This window comes from Leptonychotes weddellii, chromosome 2, assembly GCF_054177405.1.
Source record: "Leptonychotes weddellii isolate Sample4059 chromosome 2, ASM5417740v2, whole genome shotgun sequence".
NCBI classification, from domain to species: domain Eukaryota; kingdom Metazoa; phylum Chordata; class Mammalia; order Carnivora; family Phocidae; genus Leptonychotes; species Leptonychotes weddellii.
In genome coordinates this window covers 121636481-121659573 of record NC_138370.1, presented here as the reverse complement: position 1 = coordinate 121659573, position 23093 = coordinate 121636481, and the positions used below count along the sequence as shown (strand labels likewise).

General features: G+C 43.2%; 1 protein-coding gene across 1 annotated transcript in view; it reads left to right on the top strand.

Annotated features, from left to right (window-relative positions):
• The window catches only part of FRAS1 (Fraser extracellular matrix complex subunit 1), a 394684-nt gene that overhangs the window by 182028 nt on the left and 189563 nt on the right, over window positions 1-23093 (top strand). The window contains exons 11-15 of the mRNA XM_081813142.1: window positions 1176-1211; window positions 3060-3207; window positions 4880-5023; window positions 6348-6482; window positions 20735-20878. Of these exons, the coding sequence (XP_081669268.1) occupies window positions 1176-1211; window positions 3060-3207; window positions 4880-5023; window positions 6348-6482; window positions 20735-20878 (607 nt within the window). The remainder of the gene's footprint in view (window positions 1-1175; window positions 1212-3059; window positions 3208-4879; window positions 5024-6347; window positions 6483-20734; window positions 20879-23093) is intronic.

The window sequence follows — 23093 nt, the reverse complement described above, 5'->3', positions numbered from 1 at the left end:
TGCCTTCGGCTCAGGTCATGATCTCAGAGTCCTGGGATCGAGCCCCGCATCGGGCTCCTTGCTCTGCGGGAGGCCTGCTTCTCCCTCTCCCACTCTCCCTGCTTGTGTTCCCTCTCTCGCTGTGTCTCTCTCTATCAAATAAATAAAATCTTTTAAAAAAAAAATAAAAATTATGTACCCGAAGGAAAATGTATTTATCGTAATCTCTTCAAATTTGCTCTATTTATACAGCTCATATTTTCCACATGGGGTTTTGGAATGTTGATAAATTGTGTTCTAAAAAATAGGCCAGTTGATCATAAAGACAACTGCTTCATTGACCAATCAGAATAAGATGATAAGAATTGGGATTAAGTCCTCCGTACTTTTGCTTCATAATTTGGGAAAATTGCATCTGCCAACCTGTATGTGCTGGGGAGAGAGCACTGTGTAGGGTTAACAGTGGGGGCTCTAAGTTCAAATATCTACTTTGCCACATGCTGACTATAACCTCGCACAAGTTACTTAATCCTCATCTGTGAAGAACGGATAACAATAGTACTTACCTTATGGGGTGATTGAGATAATACCTGTAAAGCACTTAGAACAGAACCTGGCACATTAAAAAAAAAAAAAGCTAAAAAAATGGCATCATTGTTATTATGCTGTTGGCATTGTTTGTTTCATAAGTGGTTTATAACTTAGTCATCCTTGTTTCTTAAGAATGTAGGAGATTAAAGGCTGCCTATATGTGTTGAATTTCTAATTTCTCAATCATAGTATCATTTTTCCTACCTGTTTTTGAGGTAAATTAAGCCAGGTGGAATAAAGAAAAGCAAGTTGTTTTAAATGGGTCTAAATCCCCATAAATAATGCTGTGGTATCTTACAAGACAGAAGAGTTTGCTCCTACAGGCTTAGATCTCTTGACTGTGAGTCCTTCATGTGGAAGCAAATTGAAGCCAAGTGCTTAAGCACAAAGAATAAGAGTTCAAAAAAAATTTCCGCGGCATGTTGTCTTCACCTCCTATCATATGCTTTTCTTGTTTTTTGACATATGTAGATTTTTTTTCTATTCATAACGAATGAAGTTGCATGTTACTTGGGCAAAATGGATAAGTCTTAAATGAGAAAATAAGTAGATCAGCCTAATGGTGTTTTTAGTGGTATAATAAATACATTTCTCTTTGTTCCTAGATGTCTTCAAATGCAAGTGAAGTTAAGCGTATTCCAGTAAGTATAGATTTTTGACTGGTACACAGATATTTATAGAATTATTCTAAGCAGTGATCTACATAAACTGTCCTGGGGAACCTTAATGTCATAGTATTTCCGACAGTCATGTTTGATGGCACCATGGTCCAGTTAATGATAACTAAGACTTTAACTCATTGAAACTATTGCTCCTTCCCTTACCCTATTTCCCCCCCACAATTAATAATTAATACTTCTCCAACTACAAGCTCCTACACGTACCTTTCCCTTTTTTGTGATGATTTCCTCCTTCTGATTTTTTTCTGGCCTAGAAAATTCAGTTTAACCATCAGTGCAATTTCATGTTCCTCAAAGCATGGAGAGTTTTTGGGGTTTGCGAGTGTTAGCTTCCCAAACAAAGCTGAGTGTTCATTCTTCCAAGGTTTTTTGTAGGACAACATTCAATGTTTTGGAAAGTGCAAGCATGTTTGTTCACACAAGCAAGCTTATAATTTTGGAAGTTATAGAAAAAGGGGGCTGGGGGGCGCCTGGGTGGCTCAGTCAGTTAAGCGGCTGCCTTCAGCTCAGGTCATGATCCCAGAGTCCTGGGATCGAGTCCCACATCCTGCTCCCTGCTCAGTGGGGAGTCTGCTTCTCCCTCTACCCCTACCCCCCACTCATGAGATCTCTCTCTCTCTCATGCTCTCTCTCTCAAATAAATAAAGTCTTAAAAAAAAATTTAGAAAAGGGGGGGTCTGGTAATCCAGTTTGCCTTGAAATGGAAGAAAAGCCCTTCTACCTTCTCAAGATAATATTCCTGATTTTTTTTCTAATATTGTCATTAATTTTTGCTAACTATAGCCACATTAATTGTTTGGAATGTTCAACATCAGTTGGCTTGATAAAAATTTCATTGGGGCGTCTGGATGGCTCAGTCGTTAAATGTCTGCCTTCGGCTCGGGTCATGATCCCAGGGTCCAGGGATCGAGTCCTGTGTTGGGTTCCCTGCTCAGCGGGGAGCCTTCTCCCTCTCCCACTCCCCCTGCTTGTGTTCCCTCTCTTGCTGTCTCTCTGTCTGTCAAATAAATAAATAAAATCTTTAAAAAAAATTAAAAAAAATAAAAATTTTATCAAATATTGGTATTATAATATGCTCTAATATCCTTCCCTGTTTTACCTCCTTCATCACCCCAAAACATTCTGGTAGGAACTTTCGTCTCTTTCCTATCTCCAGGGTGAGTGGGATAGTGAGCAAAAAGGAATTGCTCTTTATAATTCACTTTGAATCCTTCATCAAAGTACTAATGTTTATTACCATAATTTGCTTGGCTGAGAAGAATACTTCAACATGAGAAAGCCCATGCACAACTACAGCCCACTAAAAACGGTCATACAAGAGCTATCCTTTTGACAATATAATGACTCTACTGTTACTCTTACTTGAGTAACCATAAGGAAATTCAGGGCTTTAACCAGCTTCCCACTGTTGTTTTAAAGATTGTATGTAATGTACCTGCTAATCACTAAGTACATAGTAATCCCCTCTGGTGGTTTTTTTGTTTTGTTTTGTTTTGTTTTTGGTGAGATAGGCTGAGAAACAAGTGTTACAGGCTTCTTGCTTATTCCGGGAGCCCCAGAATGCTTTCCCAGTTTATCAGTGTGCCTGGGTTCTGCATTAAAACAAATCAATTATAAACAGAGAAGGAGAAATATCTTCCTTTTTAAATTTGGGACTCTTCAACTGCTGTCCTATTTCGGAGTTAGATTTGCATGGTAGGGAGCAGGACCTTCATTTTGTCCCTTAGGGAAATTGTAGGTTCTCCACCAGCAAACCGTCTTCTGAACTTTGGCAATTCTGATAGTGTCATTCTTTACTGTTTCGTACAGGAGGGGGAGAAGTGGGAGGATGGCCCTTGCAAGGTGTGTGAGTGCTGGGGCTCTCAGGTCACTTGCTACGAGCCCTCTTGTTCACCGTGTCCAGTGGCCACACTATCCCAGGTGGTGAAGGGACGGTGCTGTCCAGACTGTACGTCAGGTGGGTCCGTGTCTGATTTATTTCTGCCGAGATATTTTTACTGCCACAAACTTCAGAGAGATCTTCTTTTTCCCTTCATGCTTTTTTTTTTTTTTCAAGTCACCTACTAGGTTGGTTGGTTGGTTTGTCCCTTGCTAATTTTTTTACCAAATGATGTTACTGAATCTTTATGTATTTGCCAAACTCAACAGATTATGGGTATGTGCTCTTGGGCAAGTCCTTGACCGTCTCTAAATCTTAATTACCTCATTGGTAAAATGTGCCTTACCTACCTTGAAAAAATTATTATGGATATCAGCATAAAGTAGGGAAACTTGCAAAGGCAAATATATGTGTTAGGACTGTTCCGTTGTTGAAGCTGTAGGAACAATGGCTGAAAGTTTGTTACAGGTGTCCATTTTTTTTTTTTTTTTTTAAGGTGAGCTATTAAACAGATGGTTCCTTTTGGAGTTCTCAAATGGGTTTTTGAAGTTTAAAGACTCATTAATTTCTTCCAAAAGAAAATTTTATCTACTTGTTCTGCAACTCTGCTTTCAAATCACCTGGGGTTGTATTAGTTCCAGTTAATAATTGTTGGCAAGCACTGGCGTTGCTCTGGCTGGGCAGTAATTTGCCTATAAGCTTAGTCTCACTTGGAAAAGTGGCATTTTCTTCCATTCGTATTTCATAATTAATTGTTTTCATCTGTGGGTCACAATTTTTCATATTGGCAGTTACTTTTGTTGCGTTCAACTTATTTTGGCTAATCACAGTGTTTCTATGAAGAGCTTATCATGGGAGAAGCGAAGCAACTCTATGGTTTAATTATCTTACCTTTAGCAATGTGGCTCCCTGGGCTTTCCAGAACAACTATTTAGCATATTAAAATGTACTATACCTTAAAAATCAAGTTCTTGACAACTTCAAAACCTGAAAGAAGTCCTTTGCTGACAATTGCCACTGAATTCAATGATAATCCCAGTTGTTGGGAATGAGATTTGAATTTTGGAGAAAAAGAAGAAAGCCTTTTTTTAGAAAAAAAGAAGAAAGCTTTTTTTGAGAAAATAACTTTTGTAAAATTGTGTTTTGTCTTAACTTTCTATGCATGCCAAAGCTTAAGAAGAACGTCGAAGAGGGCGCCTGGGTGGCTCAGTTGGTTAAGCGACTGCCTTCGGCTCAGGTCATGATCCTGGAGTCCTGGGATCGCGTCCCACATCGGGCTCCCTGCTCAGCAGGGGGTCTGCTTCTCCCTCTGCCCTCTTCCCTCTCGTGCTCTCTGTCTCTCATTCTCTCTCAAATAAATAAATAAAATCTTTAAAAAAAAAGAAGAACATCTAAGAAATCATAAATTATTGAATTCATTTAAATCATATATTACCGAGCTGGTAATTCCTGTTTGTAGAGGCATTCCAGCAGGTAGAAGCATTAATAGGACCGTTCAGTCATGTTTTTAGTGTCTTCAATTTGTAGCTACCAGAGACAGTAATAATATTTCAGACAAGGAGAGGTTCTTTGAAATCTTGCACTGAAATCACTTTTGCTATTTGGGGGCTTTTTTCATACCTAAGTTCCAGAGTTTTCTGTTCTTCATATTCTATACAACTGCATATACTCTGTAGATTCTTTTCTGGAAGAATGTAAAAGAAATCCTATGGTCTTTACTAAATTCTCTCTTCTTTGTCCCTGATTATAGTTCGTTGCCACCCAGACTGCTTGACCTGCTCTCAATCTCCGGAGCATTGTGACCTGTGTCAGGACCCCACAAAGTTGCTGCGGAATGGACAGTGTGTACATAGCTGTGGTCTGGGATTTTACCAAGCTGGAGCTCTCTGTTTAGGTATGGCTCTGGGCAGACAGCCCAGATGTGGACTGAGGCCCACTGCTGTCAAGGAGGGGGTCCATGCATGCAGGAAATGCACAACGTCCAAAGACCATTAGAGGGTAGTAACATCGGCCATGAGTTACTTGGCATCTCTACCCGAAGGTCTCTTGCTTCTAACATTTCACAGGTGTTTTGATGCTTACTGAGAGGCGATGTGGAGGTCAGATGTTACTAAGTAGTCGTGATATGATTTTTCATTTTTTGAAGACTTTCAAAGTTAGTAATATCTCTGGGATTCTTGGTGTCATTTATTACAACACTCAGTTAATCCAAGATAGAACTTTAGAACTGACATGTGCATTTGAGATCTCTTACTAGAACTTTCTCATTTTGCAAGTGGGGAACGTGGGGGCCAGAGAAATCAACTGGTTTGCTCAACATCACACAGATAATCGATAGTAGAGCTTATCTCCTGTGAGTTACTGGGAGATCCAGAACGGGTTCATGTCAATTTTCAGAGTTCTTATGCATCTGAGAAGATCTTACCTGGCAGAATTTGGCTTGTTTGAGGCCAGATCATCGTTACTTTTTCTCCTATCTCTGACTCATGGAGCTAATTATCCATTTAAGAGTGTGTTGTTTTATACCCCAGCTGTGAGTATTTAGCTGCTCTGTGCCTCAATATTCTTATCTGTAAAGTGGAGTAATACTGACTAGTACCTTCTTCAGAGAGTTCTTATGAGGATTAAGTGTGTTAATACACATGAAGTGTCTAGAATAGTTTCTAGGATATTGTCAAGCCTCAATAGAGCTTAACTGCTTTTATTATTTTTGTAATTATTTACTTCTCCCTACTTTCCTGATTCCTAATCTTTAGCCTTTTTGAAAGTTATTTCTATCTCTGCCATGGGTTGTGGAAGAAAAGAGACAAGGGATATTCTTAGGAAATGGTTGAGGGAGAAAGATATTGGGGGCTATTGGATAAGAAGAGCAGACTCAGCAGCCCCTGGCTTCAAATGCCAGGTTCACGTGACCTTGGACAAGTGACTTAATCTCGGGGAGCTTGTTCCTCATGTGAAAAATGGGGGTTAATAATATCTACCCAGAGGCTTGTTGTGAAGATTAAATGCATTCCTACATAGAAAGCACTTCATGCAGAGCTTGGCATGAAATATGTGCCATATAAATGAAGGCTGGTAAAGTGACTCTCCTGCTTTTCTTGTTCTCGGTGTCTCCAGAGCCTCAGAATTGGGCTACATAAGAATTGGCACTGGGGTGGCATCTTTGAGCTAATCAGAGCTGCCCCTTTTTTCTTTCCCCCACCTGTGCCCGGAGCTAGCCTGCCAGCCTCAGTGCTCCACGTGTACCAGTGGGCTGGAGTGCTCGTCCTGCCAACCTCCACTGCTGATGCAGCATGGCCAGTGTGTGTCCAGCTGTGAGGACGGCTTCTACCAAGACCGCTACTCCTGTGCAGGTAAGCCCTGGCCCAGCCACCGAGAAAGCCACCCCCACCTCCAAGAGATCTGGGGCCACCAGGAGCTGTGAGCAGTTTTTCAAGTATTGAGAAGAAACTCTGAGCGAGACTCTTGATGGGCTGAGAACTGTGGATGAGAGAGATGACACATGTTTTTATAAGCTTATTAGTGCTTTGGTGATGTGTGCGTGTGGTAAGATTTCTCGAAGTCCTTCTGCACATGCCTAGGGGCCCTGGAACAGTTCTTAATTCAGATCAGGGTGGTCATTGTGTCGTAAGTCCGATTCCTTCCTTGTGTGCATACACAGTGCTTAAATGAAAATGAAGGGAGAAACAGATCTATATTTTTTCAAAACTTTATTTCTACTTGAAGAGTGAAGGAGAAACAGAAATAAGCAAGTGACATCATGATAGGAAACTTGGACAAGCAAAACAGATGATGGCATTTACATTTACTCTTACTTTAGTATCTCTATACTTTAGTAGCTTTGTGTGTCTAAATTAAGAACTCGTCGAACTTCTTAATATTATCATAGTCTCTGGAAGTCAGAGTGGTCTTAGTGCAATTTGTTGCTTATACTGGGCCATTTTTTCAGTAGTGATTATAATCTTGAGTATAAGTAAAAAAGTAAATGTATAAAGAATGTTTTAAATGCAGGAATAGGAAAAAAAAAATAAATGCAGGAATGGGAGATGGGGTGGAAGCAAAGACAGAGGGTGGAGTTCTAAGCTTATCTGCAGGAGACAGAGGATCAGGTGTGCTCAGAACCTAAGGCAGGGTGCTCAGTGGCAGGCAAACCTGAAAAGGCAGACAGGCCAGAGGGAGGGTCTTAGGTGTCTTACAAGGAACTGTGGTAGCTAGGTTCTGCAGCTGAGCAGGACAGGGTGCAGAGATGTGATGAGCATTGAAGGTGGGCCAGTCTGAGGGTCAGCTCATATGCTTCCTCCTTTTATGCTCTTGGTTAGATTTTCAGGAGGATCATTTGGAGGGAATAGAGTAAAAAAGAGTAAGTGCATGGTATTTACTGGCTCTGCGGGCTGAATGAGCTCTGTGGTATGTGAGGTCCTATGTGGAAAGTCTGCTGGCCTCCATTCCAGGTTGTGCGCAGAAGCAGGATCCACAGGCTGATGGAAACCATCTTGAAGGGAAACACTGGTACTGTTTATGTCGTACAAATAGGAGGATGGCAGGACCTACCCTGGAGCCAATTACATTGAGAATAGAAGACATGCTAGCTCTCTGCAACCCGTAAAAATATCTTCTGTATCCCCAACGTCAAGGGCTGCACAAAGTGTTCAGCATTTGTTCAGCAGTTTGTTGAACAAGTGTTTGATGAATGAAGAAACGTATTACCCTTTGGGGATCTTTGAAGGACCAGTGTTTCAATAGGAGTCTCAGCCATAAAAGATGAAAGAACCCTTAATGTTTCTTACTTATCATGTTCTATTTACCTTTACTTTAGAACAGGCTTAAAGTGGGCACATCCAAACACCTTCCTAAGTATATAATGGTTGGGCAGTTTAGGTAAACTGCTAAAATTTCAATTTGATGAAGTTACTGAATGTAGTCTCTTCTCCTTTCTTCTATCCCATCAAAGAGACCGCCTGCTAGCACTCCTGTGACAGATTTGCCTTTAAAAAGGGAATTAATTCCCCCTAGATTTTATTCTTCCCTCCGTAACACCTCCCCCCATCCACACATCCCACATACATATTTACTTTTTTCTCCCTTTCTTTTGGGGGGCCATTTTCCTTTCTCCCATGCCCGGTGTTTTAGTGGGGGATGTTCATCCTGTTATAGGGCACTTTGAAATGGGTAATGTTTCATTTGATTACTGGTTTACGTAGCTGACTGCTTCCACATTCCATCCACATACCCATACACAAATGCCTCTGGTAGAAAGTTGCTGGGAAAATTTGTTCATGCTCCCTCCAGGGAATTAAACCAATTTGCTTTAGTTCAGCCTGGTTGCATTTTTATGCATAAAATGAGAAGAAAGAAGAGAGCAAGAAGAGAGAGAGAGCGAGAATGATCTTAAAAATTAAAGCTAAACTTGTGATCAATTTCCACATACTGTTTCAATGCTGAGACAGCCCAAATAAGCTTTCCAAATAAGCTTTCTCATTATTGGAATTTTTTGCAACATTTGTGCTTGTGCTATTTTTGGTGGCTTTTCACCACTGACCTTGGAATTCGGTCAGTCAACCAGGGCTCTTCCAGCACATGCTGAATTTTCCAAGGAGAAGCCTGCCATTTAATGGTAACAACAGGTTTTTCTGGATTGATTCCTCTTGGCAGGGTCATTTATGTGGTGACCGGCATAATTTGCCACTTTATTGACCCATCAAAACCAAAAGAAAGTGAACACTGTGCTGAGGAAATTAATTACCAGAAGTTTACTGGAAATTACCTAATATTCATGCTCACTGTGTCGAATACAGGGCTGAGAGACAAATATGGGGCAGAGCCAAGTGGCACATAAACACATGGCTCTTCAGCACGAGAGTGGGAGCAGGTGTACCAGAGGTTCGAAAGAAGGCTTGGGGTCCTGCCAGAGAATTGCATCCTCAGGGGTCCTTATCATTTTCCCTTTTCCCTTGAGTTTTGTGGTATATACTCCCATACACACAGGGGCAGATGAATGTGTTTGTGTGTGTGCAGATATTAATGTTATTACTACATTCTTGTGCTTGGTTAAACTGAATAGTGTTGTAAACACAGACCACATTATGCACCCGCATACCAGTCACTGCTTTATTTCCTCGGCCTTCCCTGATTTTGGAGTTTGATGCTTCGATCGCTTCACCTGAAGGCTCAGCACCAGCCAGTCTTTGTACCAATCTAAGTCAGGGACAGACAAGATAGACATGGCCCCTTCTCTACAGCAGGTAGGGCCAAAGAGTAGTCACCTTCTCAGGGACCAGAACTCATTTTTTAGACCTGGCACTTGGGCTTCTGCCTTAACCCCTAGGCTTCCTCTGCCACCAGCTGGATCTGGTCCAACATCCGTGTTGCCCACCCTGTCCCACTCTTCTTGACCCTGTGGACATCAGGTTCTGGACTGGACTTCTCCTTTGGTTCCTTCTACCTTGTCTGTTGTGACCCATTTCCAGGAATTAACAGCCTGTCCCTGAGTCACCCCAGCCTGATGGTCAGGCTTGACCCAGGTAAGGATGCTCCTTGCTTGCCCCATCTACCACATGACCTTGTACCTTTCCTGCATGGCTCTTGGGTACCACTTGTCCTGGATTTATTGTGGTCTCTCTACCAGAGTGGTGGTTCCATTACCTCTTCTTAGAAACCCTGTTATGGAATCTAACTCTGGATCCAGACTCAGCTCACCATGCCCTGAAAACATTCTTCCTTACCTGTCTTGCCCCTCTTTTCAGTCAACCCCTGTTCCACTCTGGTGGGACCGCTGAACTATTGCACACACAAATCCTAGGCATGGGAGCCCATGAAAAAAAAAGTTGAAAACAACCAAACTAACACACACCATGCAGGATTCGTTTAAAAAAAGTAGTTCATAAGACTATAACTTTGAGTAAAGAAAGAGTAGAATTTAGCCCGTTTTTACACGTGAGTCAGTGTTTGATTTGTCCGATCCAAACTTCCAGTATTCACAAAGGCCCGAGGATGGAGCTATGCGTACCCTGTGCCAAGTGCTCCCTTCATTCTGCAAACCCAGAGATGGGAGGGAGTGTGACACAGTGCTTAAGACCGTAGGCTTGGGAGCCAAACCACCGGGATTCCAGTCTTGGCTCTGTCACTACAAACAGTATTTTTTTTTTAAACTCCACACTTCAATTGCCTATGGGTAAAGCAGCAACAGTAATGTCTGCCATATAGCCTGGTTGTAAGGATTAGAGGAATAAATTCACATATGTCATTTAGGATGGTGCCTGGCATTTAGTAAGCCCTCCATATGGGAGACTTGTATTTCTTCTTTTCATTGTCCTTCTTCCCCGTTCCATTTCGCTCTCTCCTACATTCATTCTCCTTTGAGCACTGCTTGAGGTCCTGAGGATATGAAAAGAAATAAGACTCTATCATAGGGTTTCCTATCAGTGAGCTTGCAATCAAGGCAGGGTTAGCTGCTGGTTACAGGGATGTAAAGAAATAGTCACATAAACCTGCAAATCTGTGCAGTTTATTCTATATCTGATTGCTGTGTAGTCTTAGACTTTGAAGCTTGAAGAACCAAGCAATTGAACATTTACAGGTTTGTATGAAGGGGGGAATCATTTTGATTCTTACCTCTGCCACTTACTGCTATCTGGCTTTGCATGGGCCATTTAACTGCTTTGAGCCTCAATTTCCTCAACTGTAAAATGGGGACAATGTCATCTACTTTAAACCATTATGATGAACACTAGAAAAGATGTTTGAAAAACATAAATATGTTATGCCTGGCACATAGTGTGTGGACAGCAAAAGGCAGCTGTTGTCATCGAATCTGTTCCTTTATTTTTCAATTTATGGGAATGAAAATCAAATTGCTTACATTAAGAAACAGAGTTTTGTGCCATTTGCGTCTGATTTCAAATAAAATCTACTTTCATATGTTATGGAGAAGTAAATATAGGGAACAGTTTACTATATTCATCACAAGTTAAAATCCTTTTATTTTTTTAAAATGCTCAGATTAAGTGTTGAGAGTCTGGAATTTTGTTTCTTAGCCAATACTATGGTATAATTAGAGGGAAAACTTAGGGTAACTGAGCCTGGTAAATTTACATAGGGGATGCTGACCTAGTTGAGATTTAAAAGCTGTAGTTTGAACAGAGGAACTTGTAAAGTTAATTATTTGTTGGAATTTTGTTTGACCAGAGCAGCCCAGCCATTTGTGGAAATGAAGCGCTGACCCTTGGAGCCACAGGTCCAAGGCAGTGAAGACTTAATGGGTCTTGGCATTATGTTCCAGCATGTGGCTTAGCTCAGTCTGGTTGTGCCCGGGGCAGAGCTCTTGGCAAAGGCATTTATGAAACTGCTGTTCTGGAATCCTCAAGAAGACAAGGAACCCCTCCTCACCCCCTGGTTCCGTCGGGATGGTCATGGTGAAGCTGGCATCCTCGGTGGCCCCTCCCACATCCCCCAGAATTGGAGGGTCAGTCCCTATTTCATTGCCAGATTGCCTCATCAGTTTGGGGACCCAGCACATCCTTCCACTGTCTTCACTCATTCTGTTCTGCTCTTTAAATTGTATGCATTGTTTAAACCTTCTCTGATAGTATATTGCAATTATGGTCTCTCCCTTAATTTCTGAGTGTCTTGTAAAGGGGACTTATTGCTTCAAGTGATATTCTTGTCTCTTCCATTCTGTGTGTGCAAGGAATATTTGTTGAGTCTCTTTCATGTACCAGGAACCTGAGATACAGAGTGAATGGATGGAAAACTGCCCAGGCTTGAGGAACTTACTTCCTCAATGGGAGAAGAGTGTCAGTAAAGAAGTATACAGAAAATTTCAGATCATTACCACTCTATGAATTCAGTACTATCAGTGCTATAAAGGCAGTTTTAAAAGGTGTGTAATAGGAAGTGACTGATTCTTGAGGCAGGGACAGGTTTTACACTTCTGAATTCCCCATAGTGCTAAGCACATAGAAGGCCCTCTGGAATAATTTTTGACTGAGAAAAGTGTAAGAAACCATTGCATGGAGGAGAAAGGACAGGAGTGTTCAGGCATGCCTAGACTTCAGCTTGCAGGTGACTTAACTTCCATTTAGCTTCTATTATTTACTTCCTATCAGCAATTCCTGGCTAGGCATGGCCTCAGGAAAATTCCAGAGTCTCGATTTTCCCCACTGCTCTTTTTCTTCCCTCCATCTCCCTCCTCTTCAAGATGGTAGAGTGCCTTATCAGAGCTGGAAGGGTTACTCTTAAACACAGCCATACACATATACACACACACACACACTCACACACACCCACATACACACATACACACACCCACATACACAAACAAAAAAAACAACTAAGCCGTTCAGAAGGGGGAACAACAGGATTGCCCTCCTGCTGTCCATTTCTTGAGGGAACTAGACCCGGGGAAACAGGTGGCGATGGTACTCCAAGTCCTCTCCTGCTTCGGATGTTCACGTAGAGGTTAAATGGAGAAAAAGTAAAAGCAGCTGCCAGTCTTGTGCCCAGGATCTTCGCTGCCAGCTATGTTTGGCATTTGCCTGTGCCACTTACAGACCCTTGCTGTGTGTGCCAGAAGACAAATGACAGACAAAAGCATCACATACCAGCAGAGAAAGGCCGCCACAAATGCAAGGGAGTTTATCTTCCAGACAGATCCCGTTCTTCTGACAAATCTGAACCCCCAAATATTTTAGCCGTGGATTACAAACTAGTGACAAGTCTTCTGGCTTTCAGCCCAGTTCCTAGGGTTCGCAGTTATTTTAGCTGGACTCTATGGCATGCATCCTCTCTCTTTTTCCTATTCCCCGCCCTAACACTCTCCCTGCACGACCTTGCCCTCCCTTTTTAGGCTGCCCACAGAGCCCACAGACCCTCCGTGTTATCACTGTTGCCATCTGAGCAGGCTAAGCTACTGCAGCTGGCAAGTCTGAGAGCGCTCCCCGTCAAAAGCTTGGTTTTGGTTGGTGGTCCCTCTGGCTTTTCAATTTCCGTAGACAAATAGACTCAAGGTATCAGTGGAGAAATCGACAGCCATTTAATTAATAGGGGCTGAGAGAAAACCCAGGAGTCCTAGCAGCTGTGGGTTGCCATTGGTCCCAGCGGATGAGTGGAATCTGAGAATTCCATTTGGCTCATCAGGCTGGGCCGAGGTGGTCACCGCAGTTGAAAACTTTTGCAGTGTGTTGTAGATTCAGAAGTACAGGTAGAGAGGGGCGCCTGGGTGGCTCAGTCGGTTAAGCGGCTGCCTTCGGCTCAGGTGGTGGTCTTGGGGTCCTGGGATCGAGCCCCGTGTCAGGCTCCCTGCTCAGCAGGGAGTCTGCTTCTCCCTCTCCTTCTGTGTTCTCTCTCACACACTCTCTCTCTTGCTCTCTCTCTCTTTCTCTCTCAAGTAAATAAATAAAATCTTAAAAAAAAAGAAGACATACAGGTAGAGGGGCAGGAGTGAGAGGGGGTAACTTTAAGAACATTCCTTGTGAGCTGAATGTCTGCCATCATCCTCTGACTTATGTACCCATGAAAAGCTAGCCTACTTGTAAAATCTCTCTCCGTGTGGACCTGCCAAAGCCCCTGCCAGCTGGGAAGTCATCCCTTTGGTTCAAGCTCTACAGAAGACCCTGCTAAAAATTCAGATACGTTACCCAAGATGAGCAAATCATTCAGCTGTATCACAAATGTGGTTAATAGATTAATTAGCTATTTACCCAGCATGTGCCTTAAGAAAAAGGACTACAGGCATTTTTCCCCCCTTCCCCCTGAGTAGTTCTTTTTCCCCTAAGTATGAAATGAATTCCCATGTATTACAAAAAATAATTTGACAAAGTCAGTCAAATTCAAGGCACAATAAAAAAATCAGCGAAAAATCCCTGACTCAAACTCTCCCAAATTACTACTGTCAGTATTTTGGTGAATGTCTTTCCGATTTATGAGTGTGTGTGTGTGTGTGTGTTATATGCACAGACATACACACATTATTTTTCAAAGGTAAAATCACACTCTATATATAGTTTTATTGCCTGCTTTCCCCATGTTATTTATTATCCTCCACAAAATCTTTTTAAAGCTGTTTTATAACTTTCCATCAGGGACTATGCAAGAATTCATTCAGCTGGTCCTCTGCGGTTTGACGTTTGTTCCTAATTTTTCCATTATCATAAATAACCATGATGTAAACATTTTTAATAGAAATTGCGGTACATATATTTGATTAGGGTAAATTCTTCGACATGTGATTGCTGGGCCCAAGGGTATATTGCACTCTTTGAAGCCAGTGACACTTTAATATGTGACTCTCTTTTGAAAAAGTTGTGATTTGTATTCTGGCTAGACACAAATGAGTGCCTGCTTCCTACCACCCTTGTCAGCATGAGGTATTATAAGTCTTCTTGTTTGTCAGGTTGGTTGAGGTAAAATGGACTCTTGTTTAATTTTTTGCTTTTACTGATTTTTGGGATTCACATGAGGAGAGTTGACTTCATCATACTTATCAGCACATTCCCATGACTAGCCTGGGCCGGCTATTCCTCTCGCTCATCTATCCAGGCCTGTCTGTCTGCCTGTCTATTCCTTTTGTTTCCATAACTTATTCTCATTTCCCTCCCCGCCCCTCCAGCTCCCCACTTAAGTAACGATTCAAATGCAATTTAACATGTATTCTGTGTGTGCTCAATTTTAAATATTCATAAATATTAGTAGGTAGGTATTTCATCCTTCTCCTTTTTTTTTACTTTAAAGACTTTATTTTTTTTAGAGCAGTTTTAGGTTCAGAGCAAAATAAAAAGGATGGCACCGAGAGTTCCCGTTGACTCCCTGCCCTGACATATGCGTGGCCTCCCCCGTTATCAGCCAGCCTCCAGTGGACTAGTGTATTTGTTACCTCAGTGAATCCTTCTTTCCCCTTTTTCTTCTCCCGAAGCACTGCTTCCAAGATGCATACAGGTCCCTGTGTGCACCTCTAACTGATCGCAAGGAGCTGCTGCTCTCCTGTTTAATTTGCATATGTCTGGCTATTTATGAGGCTGAAGATTTTTTTCATGTAGTTGTATTTTTTCTGTTAGGAACTCCCTCGAGGACATCTGGGTCTTCAGAATGTATGAAGACTAGATATTCCCATTTCGGGATGTAAAGTTTTCTGTTGGCACAGGGAGGCAGGTTGAAGATGGAGACCCAGCCTGGAGGAGACGGAAGATTGTAGTAAAAGGATCGAAACTATGATTACTCCCATGAACTTCCTTTCCTTTTACATTTGTCTGGCCTTTGTGCTTCTTAGACAAGTAGCCTTGGCCTCCCATGGGGCTGTGATGGGGGAAAGGAGAGTAGTCTGGCCAGCATCTGGGCTTCTCCTCAAACAGTCACCAAGCTATTTTCAGTCATTTTCCACAGGGCTTTGGTTGATATGTTGTAGAGATTGCAAGGGAAGAGCTTTAAAGTAGGAGTCCTCTGGGAAAGGCTGGAGCCCTCTTTTGTAACTGCTGGAATAATCTCCGAGGGCTCTCTTTACGTCCTTTCTAAGTGAACCTACCTTTCCCATAGTCTTTATGGTCCTTTCCTCTTCTGTCTCCTGCTGTACTTTAATTTGCCCCCTTTGTACTTACTTGGGCTTTTGACACCAGTTGAGACAAGATGTGCTAGATCTCGCACGGTATGCCGCTCATTGGATCACGCGTGACATTCTCTGCTCTCTCAAATATGTCATCTCACCATATCCTCATGAGTTATGTATAACAACTCTTATTCCCACTTTACAGATTAGGAAAGCAAGGAACAGTGAAATTGAGGGTAAGATAGGACATTTTTTCATCCAGCAAGAGCTTCTTATTGGAAATTTACCCCCCTGATAATACTTTAGAACTTGGCAAGTACTTTCCCGTCATTTGTGTGATGAGGACAAAAGCTAGCGGTTGCTACAAAATGGATATGGATGGGAATGAAGGAATCTGACTTGTGGATGACATAGCAGACTTCTGCGTAGTTGCCGGTGAAAACCCCCTTGGCAGTTTGGAAATCTGAACTGCAGCCTGATGAACCTAAAAGGGCCTGCTGATCAAGTGTGCCAATTCCCTGGGAATGGCAGGAAAACTTATCCCAAAAGGCCATGGGAAAGGTGAGGGACCAAAGGAGAAGCTCTTTCTCATTCCTGAGGGGCATTTTGAACTGCAGGCTGAGCCCACTGGCGTCTGGGAAGGCTTCCTGGAAAATGAGAAGTGGCCCAAAGGAAGTGCTTTTAACACTTCCCTGGAAAGGGGCTGCACTGTATGCTTAGAGAAGCACAGGTTGAAAATTTTTTTACAGCAATCATCTATCTCAAAATTATCAAGTAACAAAAATACGTTTCTTATTTCTGGAGTCTGGTTTCAATATAGAGTTGCCAAAAGAAAGGTAATTCGTTCCTTTTCATTTTGAAATGAATTGCTCAGCAAGCCAGCACATGTCTTGCTATGCTCTAGAAAAGTCAGGGGCTTTCCTAAATAAATTATCTACTGCATGTCAGATAAGAAGATGGTTTTCTCTCATTAGCCCTCTTTTTAAATTTATTGCCACGTTTTCACAATATACAGGCCAAACCCTGGGTGATCTGAAATGTATCACTAAGAGAAATTATGGTGAAAAGTCAGGGAGTGACCTTCTATTTTTCATAATAACCCAAGTGTAATAAAAGCCACATGTAAAATAAGCCTGGGAGAAGAGATTATCTGCAGCAGCATGTGTTCAGTGTTAGAAATTAGAAATCAATTGCAAAACACAGTAGGAGTGTGTCATTATAAGAAATGTGACAGCTCAAAAAAAAAAAAAGAAGAAAAGAAAAAGAAATGACAGCTCAGCATAGTTCCATATTGAAGGAATAAAAATCCCTTCTGCTGCCTTGCTTGACCATTTGAACATGCCTTTTGTTTGCTATGGAAACAGAGAAGGTGGCCTCACATTTGGTATTCTATACAGATGTAGCATAAGTACTTATCATCATAAGGAGATCTGGATTCCAGCATTTATTAGGTACATTTACAGCCTCAAGTTTATCTAGTTTAAGTTATCACATGTTCAGACTATGACCTCATGATTAGTTGTTTCCATGTAGAAGATAACTGATAGGATGACTGTCATAACCGGTAAAAAAAAAATCTGTGTATTCATTTAACATACATTTAATGAATGCTGACTTTGTACCAGTTACCAGTTTGGACACTGGGGGTTTGAGATGATTCAAACGTGGCCCCTGTTCTGGAGGATACTATATTCTGTTGAAAGGGATTGATTTGTAACCAAATGAATAGGACATAGGATAAATAGCATAAGAGAGGAGGTACAACGTGCTGCAGGAACACAGAGGAAGAAGGGACTGTTTGGACAAGTTCAGCAAAGCTTCCCAGAAGTAGTGACAACTTAAGCCTCTCAAGTGTAACCAGGATTACAGGGGCTGTCGAAGGAGCTGGAGGCATTGCCAACTGGGTGAATCCTGTGTGGGGCATCTGGAACCCACGAACCCGTATATGGCATGCTTAGGGCACCCTGCTGCATAGAACTGGCCTGCTCGAGGGAGGTAGCAGAAGGCAGGGCTGACATGTTAGGTGCAGCTCAGTTTGTGACAGGCCTGAGTGCGGTCCCTAAGCCTGTAGCCTCTATCCTGCTCATCCTTTGGCCCTGTTCTGATTGGCAACACTAGGGATAATGTTAAAAAATATTTAACAAGCCATATGGCACAGATCAGATTAGTCTGAAGGTTGGGGGGGTGGGGACGGACCTGAGACTCTCTCCTGTGCCAGACCTTTCTGTTGCTGGAACACAGTGTCTTGCAGGCTTCCCAGGGATGAAACCAGAATCATCAGGGAGGGACCAGGATGACATCCCTTTGCCAACCAGGTTGGAAGTATTTTTACTAGTTTAAAAGCCAGTGCAGCTGAATGTCTGCACCCCTACCAACCAATCCCCGAAGAGAACTAGAGGGTCGTGCTTTAATTTCTCACCTCCTCTGTGCTCCCTTGACAAAAGATGATTTCATCCCTTAAAAATGTCTTGAGTTAATTACCCTCTCCTCTTCCCACTGCAGAGTAAGCTCTCTAAGAAACAAAACTGATTAAAACTCTTACAGATGAAGTCCAAGGTCCTTACCTGGCCTTCCATGATATTTGTGATCTGGCCCCTATTGTCTTTTTAGTCTTACTTCCCATCATCCTCAAGTACTTGCTCCCTGGTGCAGTTTGTGCAATGCTACCAATGAGCTCAAGCGATGGGGTGGTTTAAATGTTTCCTCTAGCCGACTTCTGACCTGTGGTTAGCTGGGAAGGCCCCACAGGCTAACCACAGCACCCTGCATGTGGTAGGTGCTTCTGTTGAACATGGATAGATTAGCCTGGCATAAAACCTTCTTAGGAATGAAATTGGGTTTTTTGTTTGTTTTGTTTGTTTGTTTAGGTAATGGCTTTGAATCAACTCCTGAGTCAGTAAGGCAGAGGCACAAGAAGGGATAGACACTTCAGATGATGACTATAGTCATTAATTGAAGGGTAGTTGAATAAGAATGAATGACAGATTTTGTGGATGTTCAGGGTGGAATTTGTTACTCGGATCTTTAATCCACATCTTTAATTATAATGTACTTTGGGTAGCTTATCCTGATATTAACAGTGTTCTCATGTAACACTTATAAAATATAAATAAGGTGTTAAATATAAATGAAGTACCAAGTGTAGAGTACCAAGCAGTGTACTCAGCACAGAGTTAACTAAATGGAAATGGATTCTGCCCTTATGAAGCTTACGGTCCAGCAAGGGAACCAGCTCATAAATAAGTAAACTTTCTTCCATCTCTGTTTTTCATCTGCTATTTCATCTCTTGCCTGGACCAGAGCAGTGGACTCCATGCTGGTCTGTCTGCCTACATGCAAGTCCTTAAACCCTCCCTACTCGGCAGCCAGAGCGAGCTTTGAAAATCAGGGCTTGTGTTGATCTTGCTTAACCCCGTTTGAAACTTCACATTACACTTAGGGTAAAATCCTAATTTCTTTCCATGATCTCCAAGGTCAAGTTTGATTGGGCCTCTGCCTATCCCTCCAGCCATGAATCAGGGCACTGTGTCCCACCATTCCTCACTGCACCCCTCTGTGCCCTGCTGGTCCCTCTGCGTCTGCTAGCTTTAGCCATAGGGGTAGCCGTCAGTTCTTTGAACCCCTGAGCTCCTTTCCTTCCCAAGGACTTTGTTGGTGCTGTTCTCTGGCTCTCTCCAGGGCTGGCAACTTCTCATCCTTTAGATCTACCTAAAGTTGGTTCCTTCCGCCCCCACCACTGTTATTTTTTATCAGAGAGCCCTTCCTAACATTTTTTAAGATGGGGGTTGGGGAGGATCAGAAGGAAAGGGAGAGAGAGAATCTTGAGCAGGCTCAGGCCCAGTGCCAGGCCCGACACAAGGCTCGATCTCACAACCCTGAGATCATGACCTGAGCTGAAATCAAGAGTCAGACACTTAACCCACTGAGCCAGCCAGGTGCCCTATAGCATTTAAGAGAATCTGTAATTATCTCTACGTTTGTTGGGGGAGGAAAGTTGTCTGAAATTAAAGGCTTTCCTGTGCAGTTTCGAGCTGAGAGGAGAGGATTGGATCTTAAGATTTGCAATGAACGCACCCTTTTCTGATTCTAAAGGGATACATAATTAAATTATTTATGTATTTAGTTCCCAAGTCTCTTCCGATCAGCAAAGGCATTTCCCCCACCAATTTTGGTCAGAATGAATACCTCTGCAGAACAGGCTGTGCTCCACGGTGAAGCAAACATTTTGAAAATTAGGATGCATTAACAGAAGCATAGGTTGGGGTTAGCCATACAGTTAACCAACTTTTAATATCAGCAATCACTCAGAATAGGCCTCTCTTTGCAGACATGCTAAGGTGAAAAGCAAGCATGAGTAGTAAAAATCAAATGCTGGAAGAGGAGGATATTTTTGAGTGTTAAAGGAACAACTCTGGTTTAGGAACAATGTATGGTTGGCAAGTTAAGCTGTAAGAGAAAGGTACTCAAGATGCATGTTGAGAGCAGAAGCTAGTGGTGGGGCCGTGGGGTTGGGGGGACTAGAAGAGTCATGAGGGAGGACAGAAGGAAGGGATGGGGGTGGGATAGAGAGAAGACAGGGATGGAAAGCGGGGAGAGAGCAGTAGAAATCCAGCAGTAGCAGGTCTTTCAAAGTCTAATCAAGGATGAGAGTACATGGCATCCCTCCTTGCTGATTCTTCATGGTGTTGGACGCAGGAGCGGTGATCCTGTCAACATTTCATTGTATGGTTATGAAAGACAAGGTGGCAAGGTGATGGAGGGCCATCTGATTTCATTAGACAGACCATCTTTGTCTAGAAAACCATAGTTCCCTTCCCTGTGATTCCCATTACTCAAAAGCCTCTGATTTCCTGTTCCAAGTCTCTGAGCAGTAATTTATTGAGTTGTACTTCTGGCCAACAGAAATAGTTATTTTTGGTGGAGGGTGTTTTTTTCTCCTGTGGTATACATATGCGATTTAGGAATGAAGGCTCCAACATCCTCCTTATGAATTCTTAAACCTTTGAAAGAAAAATTGCAACGCGTCCTTTCTGCTATAGATTGTCCACTGATTTTGCCGCTTGCCTGCAGTCTGCCACGAGTCCTGTGCTGCCTGCTGGGGTCCGACAGAGAAGCACTGCATGGCCTGCAGAGACCCCCTCCAAGTGCTGAGGGAGGGCGGCTGCGAGAGCGGCTGTGGCCTCGGGTTCTACAACAAGCAGGGGATCTGCAGTGGTAAGTGCTCGGCTCTGCATGCCAGAGCAGCTTGCTTTCTTCCAGCATCCTTTGTTTTATTAAAATCATAACATTTCTTTTAGTCAACGAATATGCAAGTGTTGGGGCACCTGGGGGGCTCAGTTGGTTAAGCCTCTGCCTTTGGCTCAGGTCATGATCTCGGGGTCCTGGGGGTCCTGAGATCCAGTCCTGTGTCAGGGGTGGGGGTGTCCCTGCTCAGCAGGGAATCTGTTTCTCTCTCCCTCTCCCCCTGGCTTGTGCTCTCTCACTCAGTCTCTCTCAAATAAATAAATAAAATCTTTAAAAAAAATATGCAAATGGCTGCTAACATCGACAGTGTTTTAGTAGTTTACAAACCCTTTTTGTCAACTGGTAGGATCGCCTTTGACACCCCCACTTCACAACAGCATGTTAGGTTAGGGTGCTCATGCTAGCCTCATGCTGCCAGGCTCAGGCTGCTTGCTCCAGACTCACAGCTGTGGGGAGAGGAGCAGGTCTTCCTTCCTCCAAATTCCCAATTCCACATCAGTACCAGACTGCATCCAAATATTCACGGAGACAAAGAGGCTCCCAGAGCAGCCAAAGCAGACCTACCCTTGTGTTGGCATCACTGACTTAAAGCTGAAGCTGTTACCGAGTATTCAGTCTTTTATGCCCACGGCATGGCGGTAAGAGTTAACCCAGCTTAGTGCTTCCTTCCAAGTGCTTTATAAACATTAACCCACTGAGAGGCAGGAAGGTAGCGGGGGTTGGCATGACCTTGGGCAAGTCACATACTCTGTCCATGTGTCAGTTTCCCTTTTGTAGAACGGGGGTAACCATAGCCACCGTGGGTGACAGATAGTGGCCCCTTGAAGATGTCTGCATCCTGATAGCCAGCACTTGCGACTGTGCCGCCTTAGATGGTAGAAGGGGCTCTGGAGGGGTGATTCAGTCAAGGATCCTGAGACGGGAGAGACTATCCTGGCTTCTCCAGGTGGGCCAGTGGAATCACAAGGCTCCTTCCAGGAGGGACGGTGGGAGTCTGAAAAGGAGGTCTGAGACAGCAGCGGGAGTCAGGGTGATGCCAAGAAGGGGCAGGGCGCATGCAGGCAGCCTCTAGGACTGGGGAAGAGACACGGAAATAGATCTGCCCCTAGGGCTTCCAGAAGGAATGCAATCCCGCTGATGCCTTGACTTCAGGACTTCTGACCTCTAAAACTGTAAGATAATAAATTTGTGTTGTGTTAAGCCACTGAGTTTGTGGTCTTCTGGCCCGGCCGCAGTGGGAAACTGACACACACCGGCTCAGAAGGCTGTTGGGAGGACGGAGGTGATACAGGCAGCCATTTAGCCCAAGTGCTGTGTTTGCTGTCTATTCCTCACGACGATTGCAGGCGGTGGTTACTAGTATCATCCTTATTTTCCAGATGAGACAGAGAGGTTAAGAAACTTGCTTAAGGTCACATAGCTAATATGGGGCAGAGTTGGGATTCAAGCCTCAGTCTTCTGGCTTTAGGTCTTACCTGCCTCCTAACTGCTCTACTAGTTATAAAGAGACGCCTCTCTATGCACCTCTGCTATTTCTCCCTCCCTTCTCCTTCTCACCTCCCTCGATCCTCTTGTCGCCCTTTCTCCCTGTCAGTCTTCAGATCAGTTGCCAAGTCCACAGATAGGCACCTGACAGTGAATGAAAGGTCTGAATTGAGTTTACTGTGATGGTCATACCTATAGAAAGGCTGTGATGACTTTTTTTTTAAATAACAAAGTCCATTAAATCAATAAAAATGTGCAGCCCATAAAACTTTGAGTTACTGTCCTCGTTTTGTTTACTGAGCAGGGCAACAGCAAATATGATCGTTGGGACTTGACAAATCCACTTGTCTTGGGGAAGAGAGATAGCCCCTGGCAGCTGCTTGCTTAAAGCTGTGCAGAGATCCATCAGCATCACTGGTGTGAAAAATCTCACTTGATGTGGACGAGTCACAGCTGGCTTTTTGTGGAGTCAGGAGAGAACAGGAAAGAAAGGCCAGGCTCTGCCGTATTTTAATCTTTTTCTGCCAGCATCACTTTCCTGCTCAGTTAAGCCAGATGCATTCTCTAAAGGTAATCAGATGTCAAGTTTGCACGAATCCAAAGACATTTAGCCTGTAAGTCCCCAAGGAGGCTGGCTACTGTCCCTGATGGGGGGCAGTGACACTGACCTGCTACCGAGATGGTATATCTGAATTGAGAA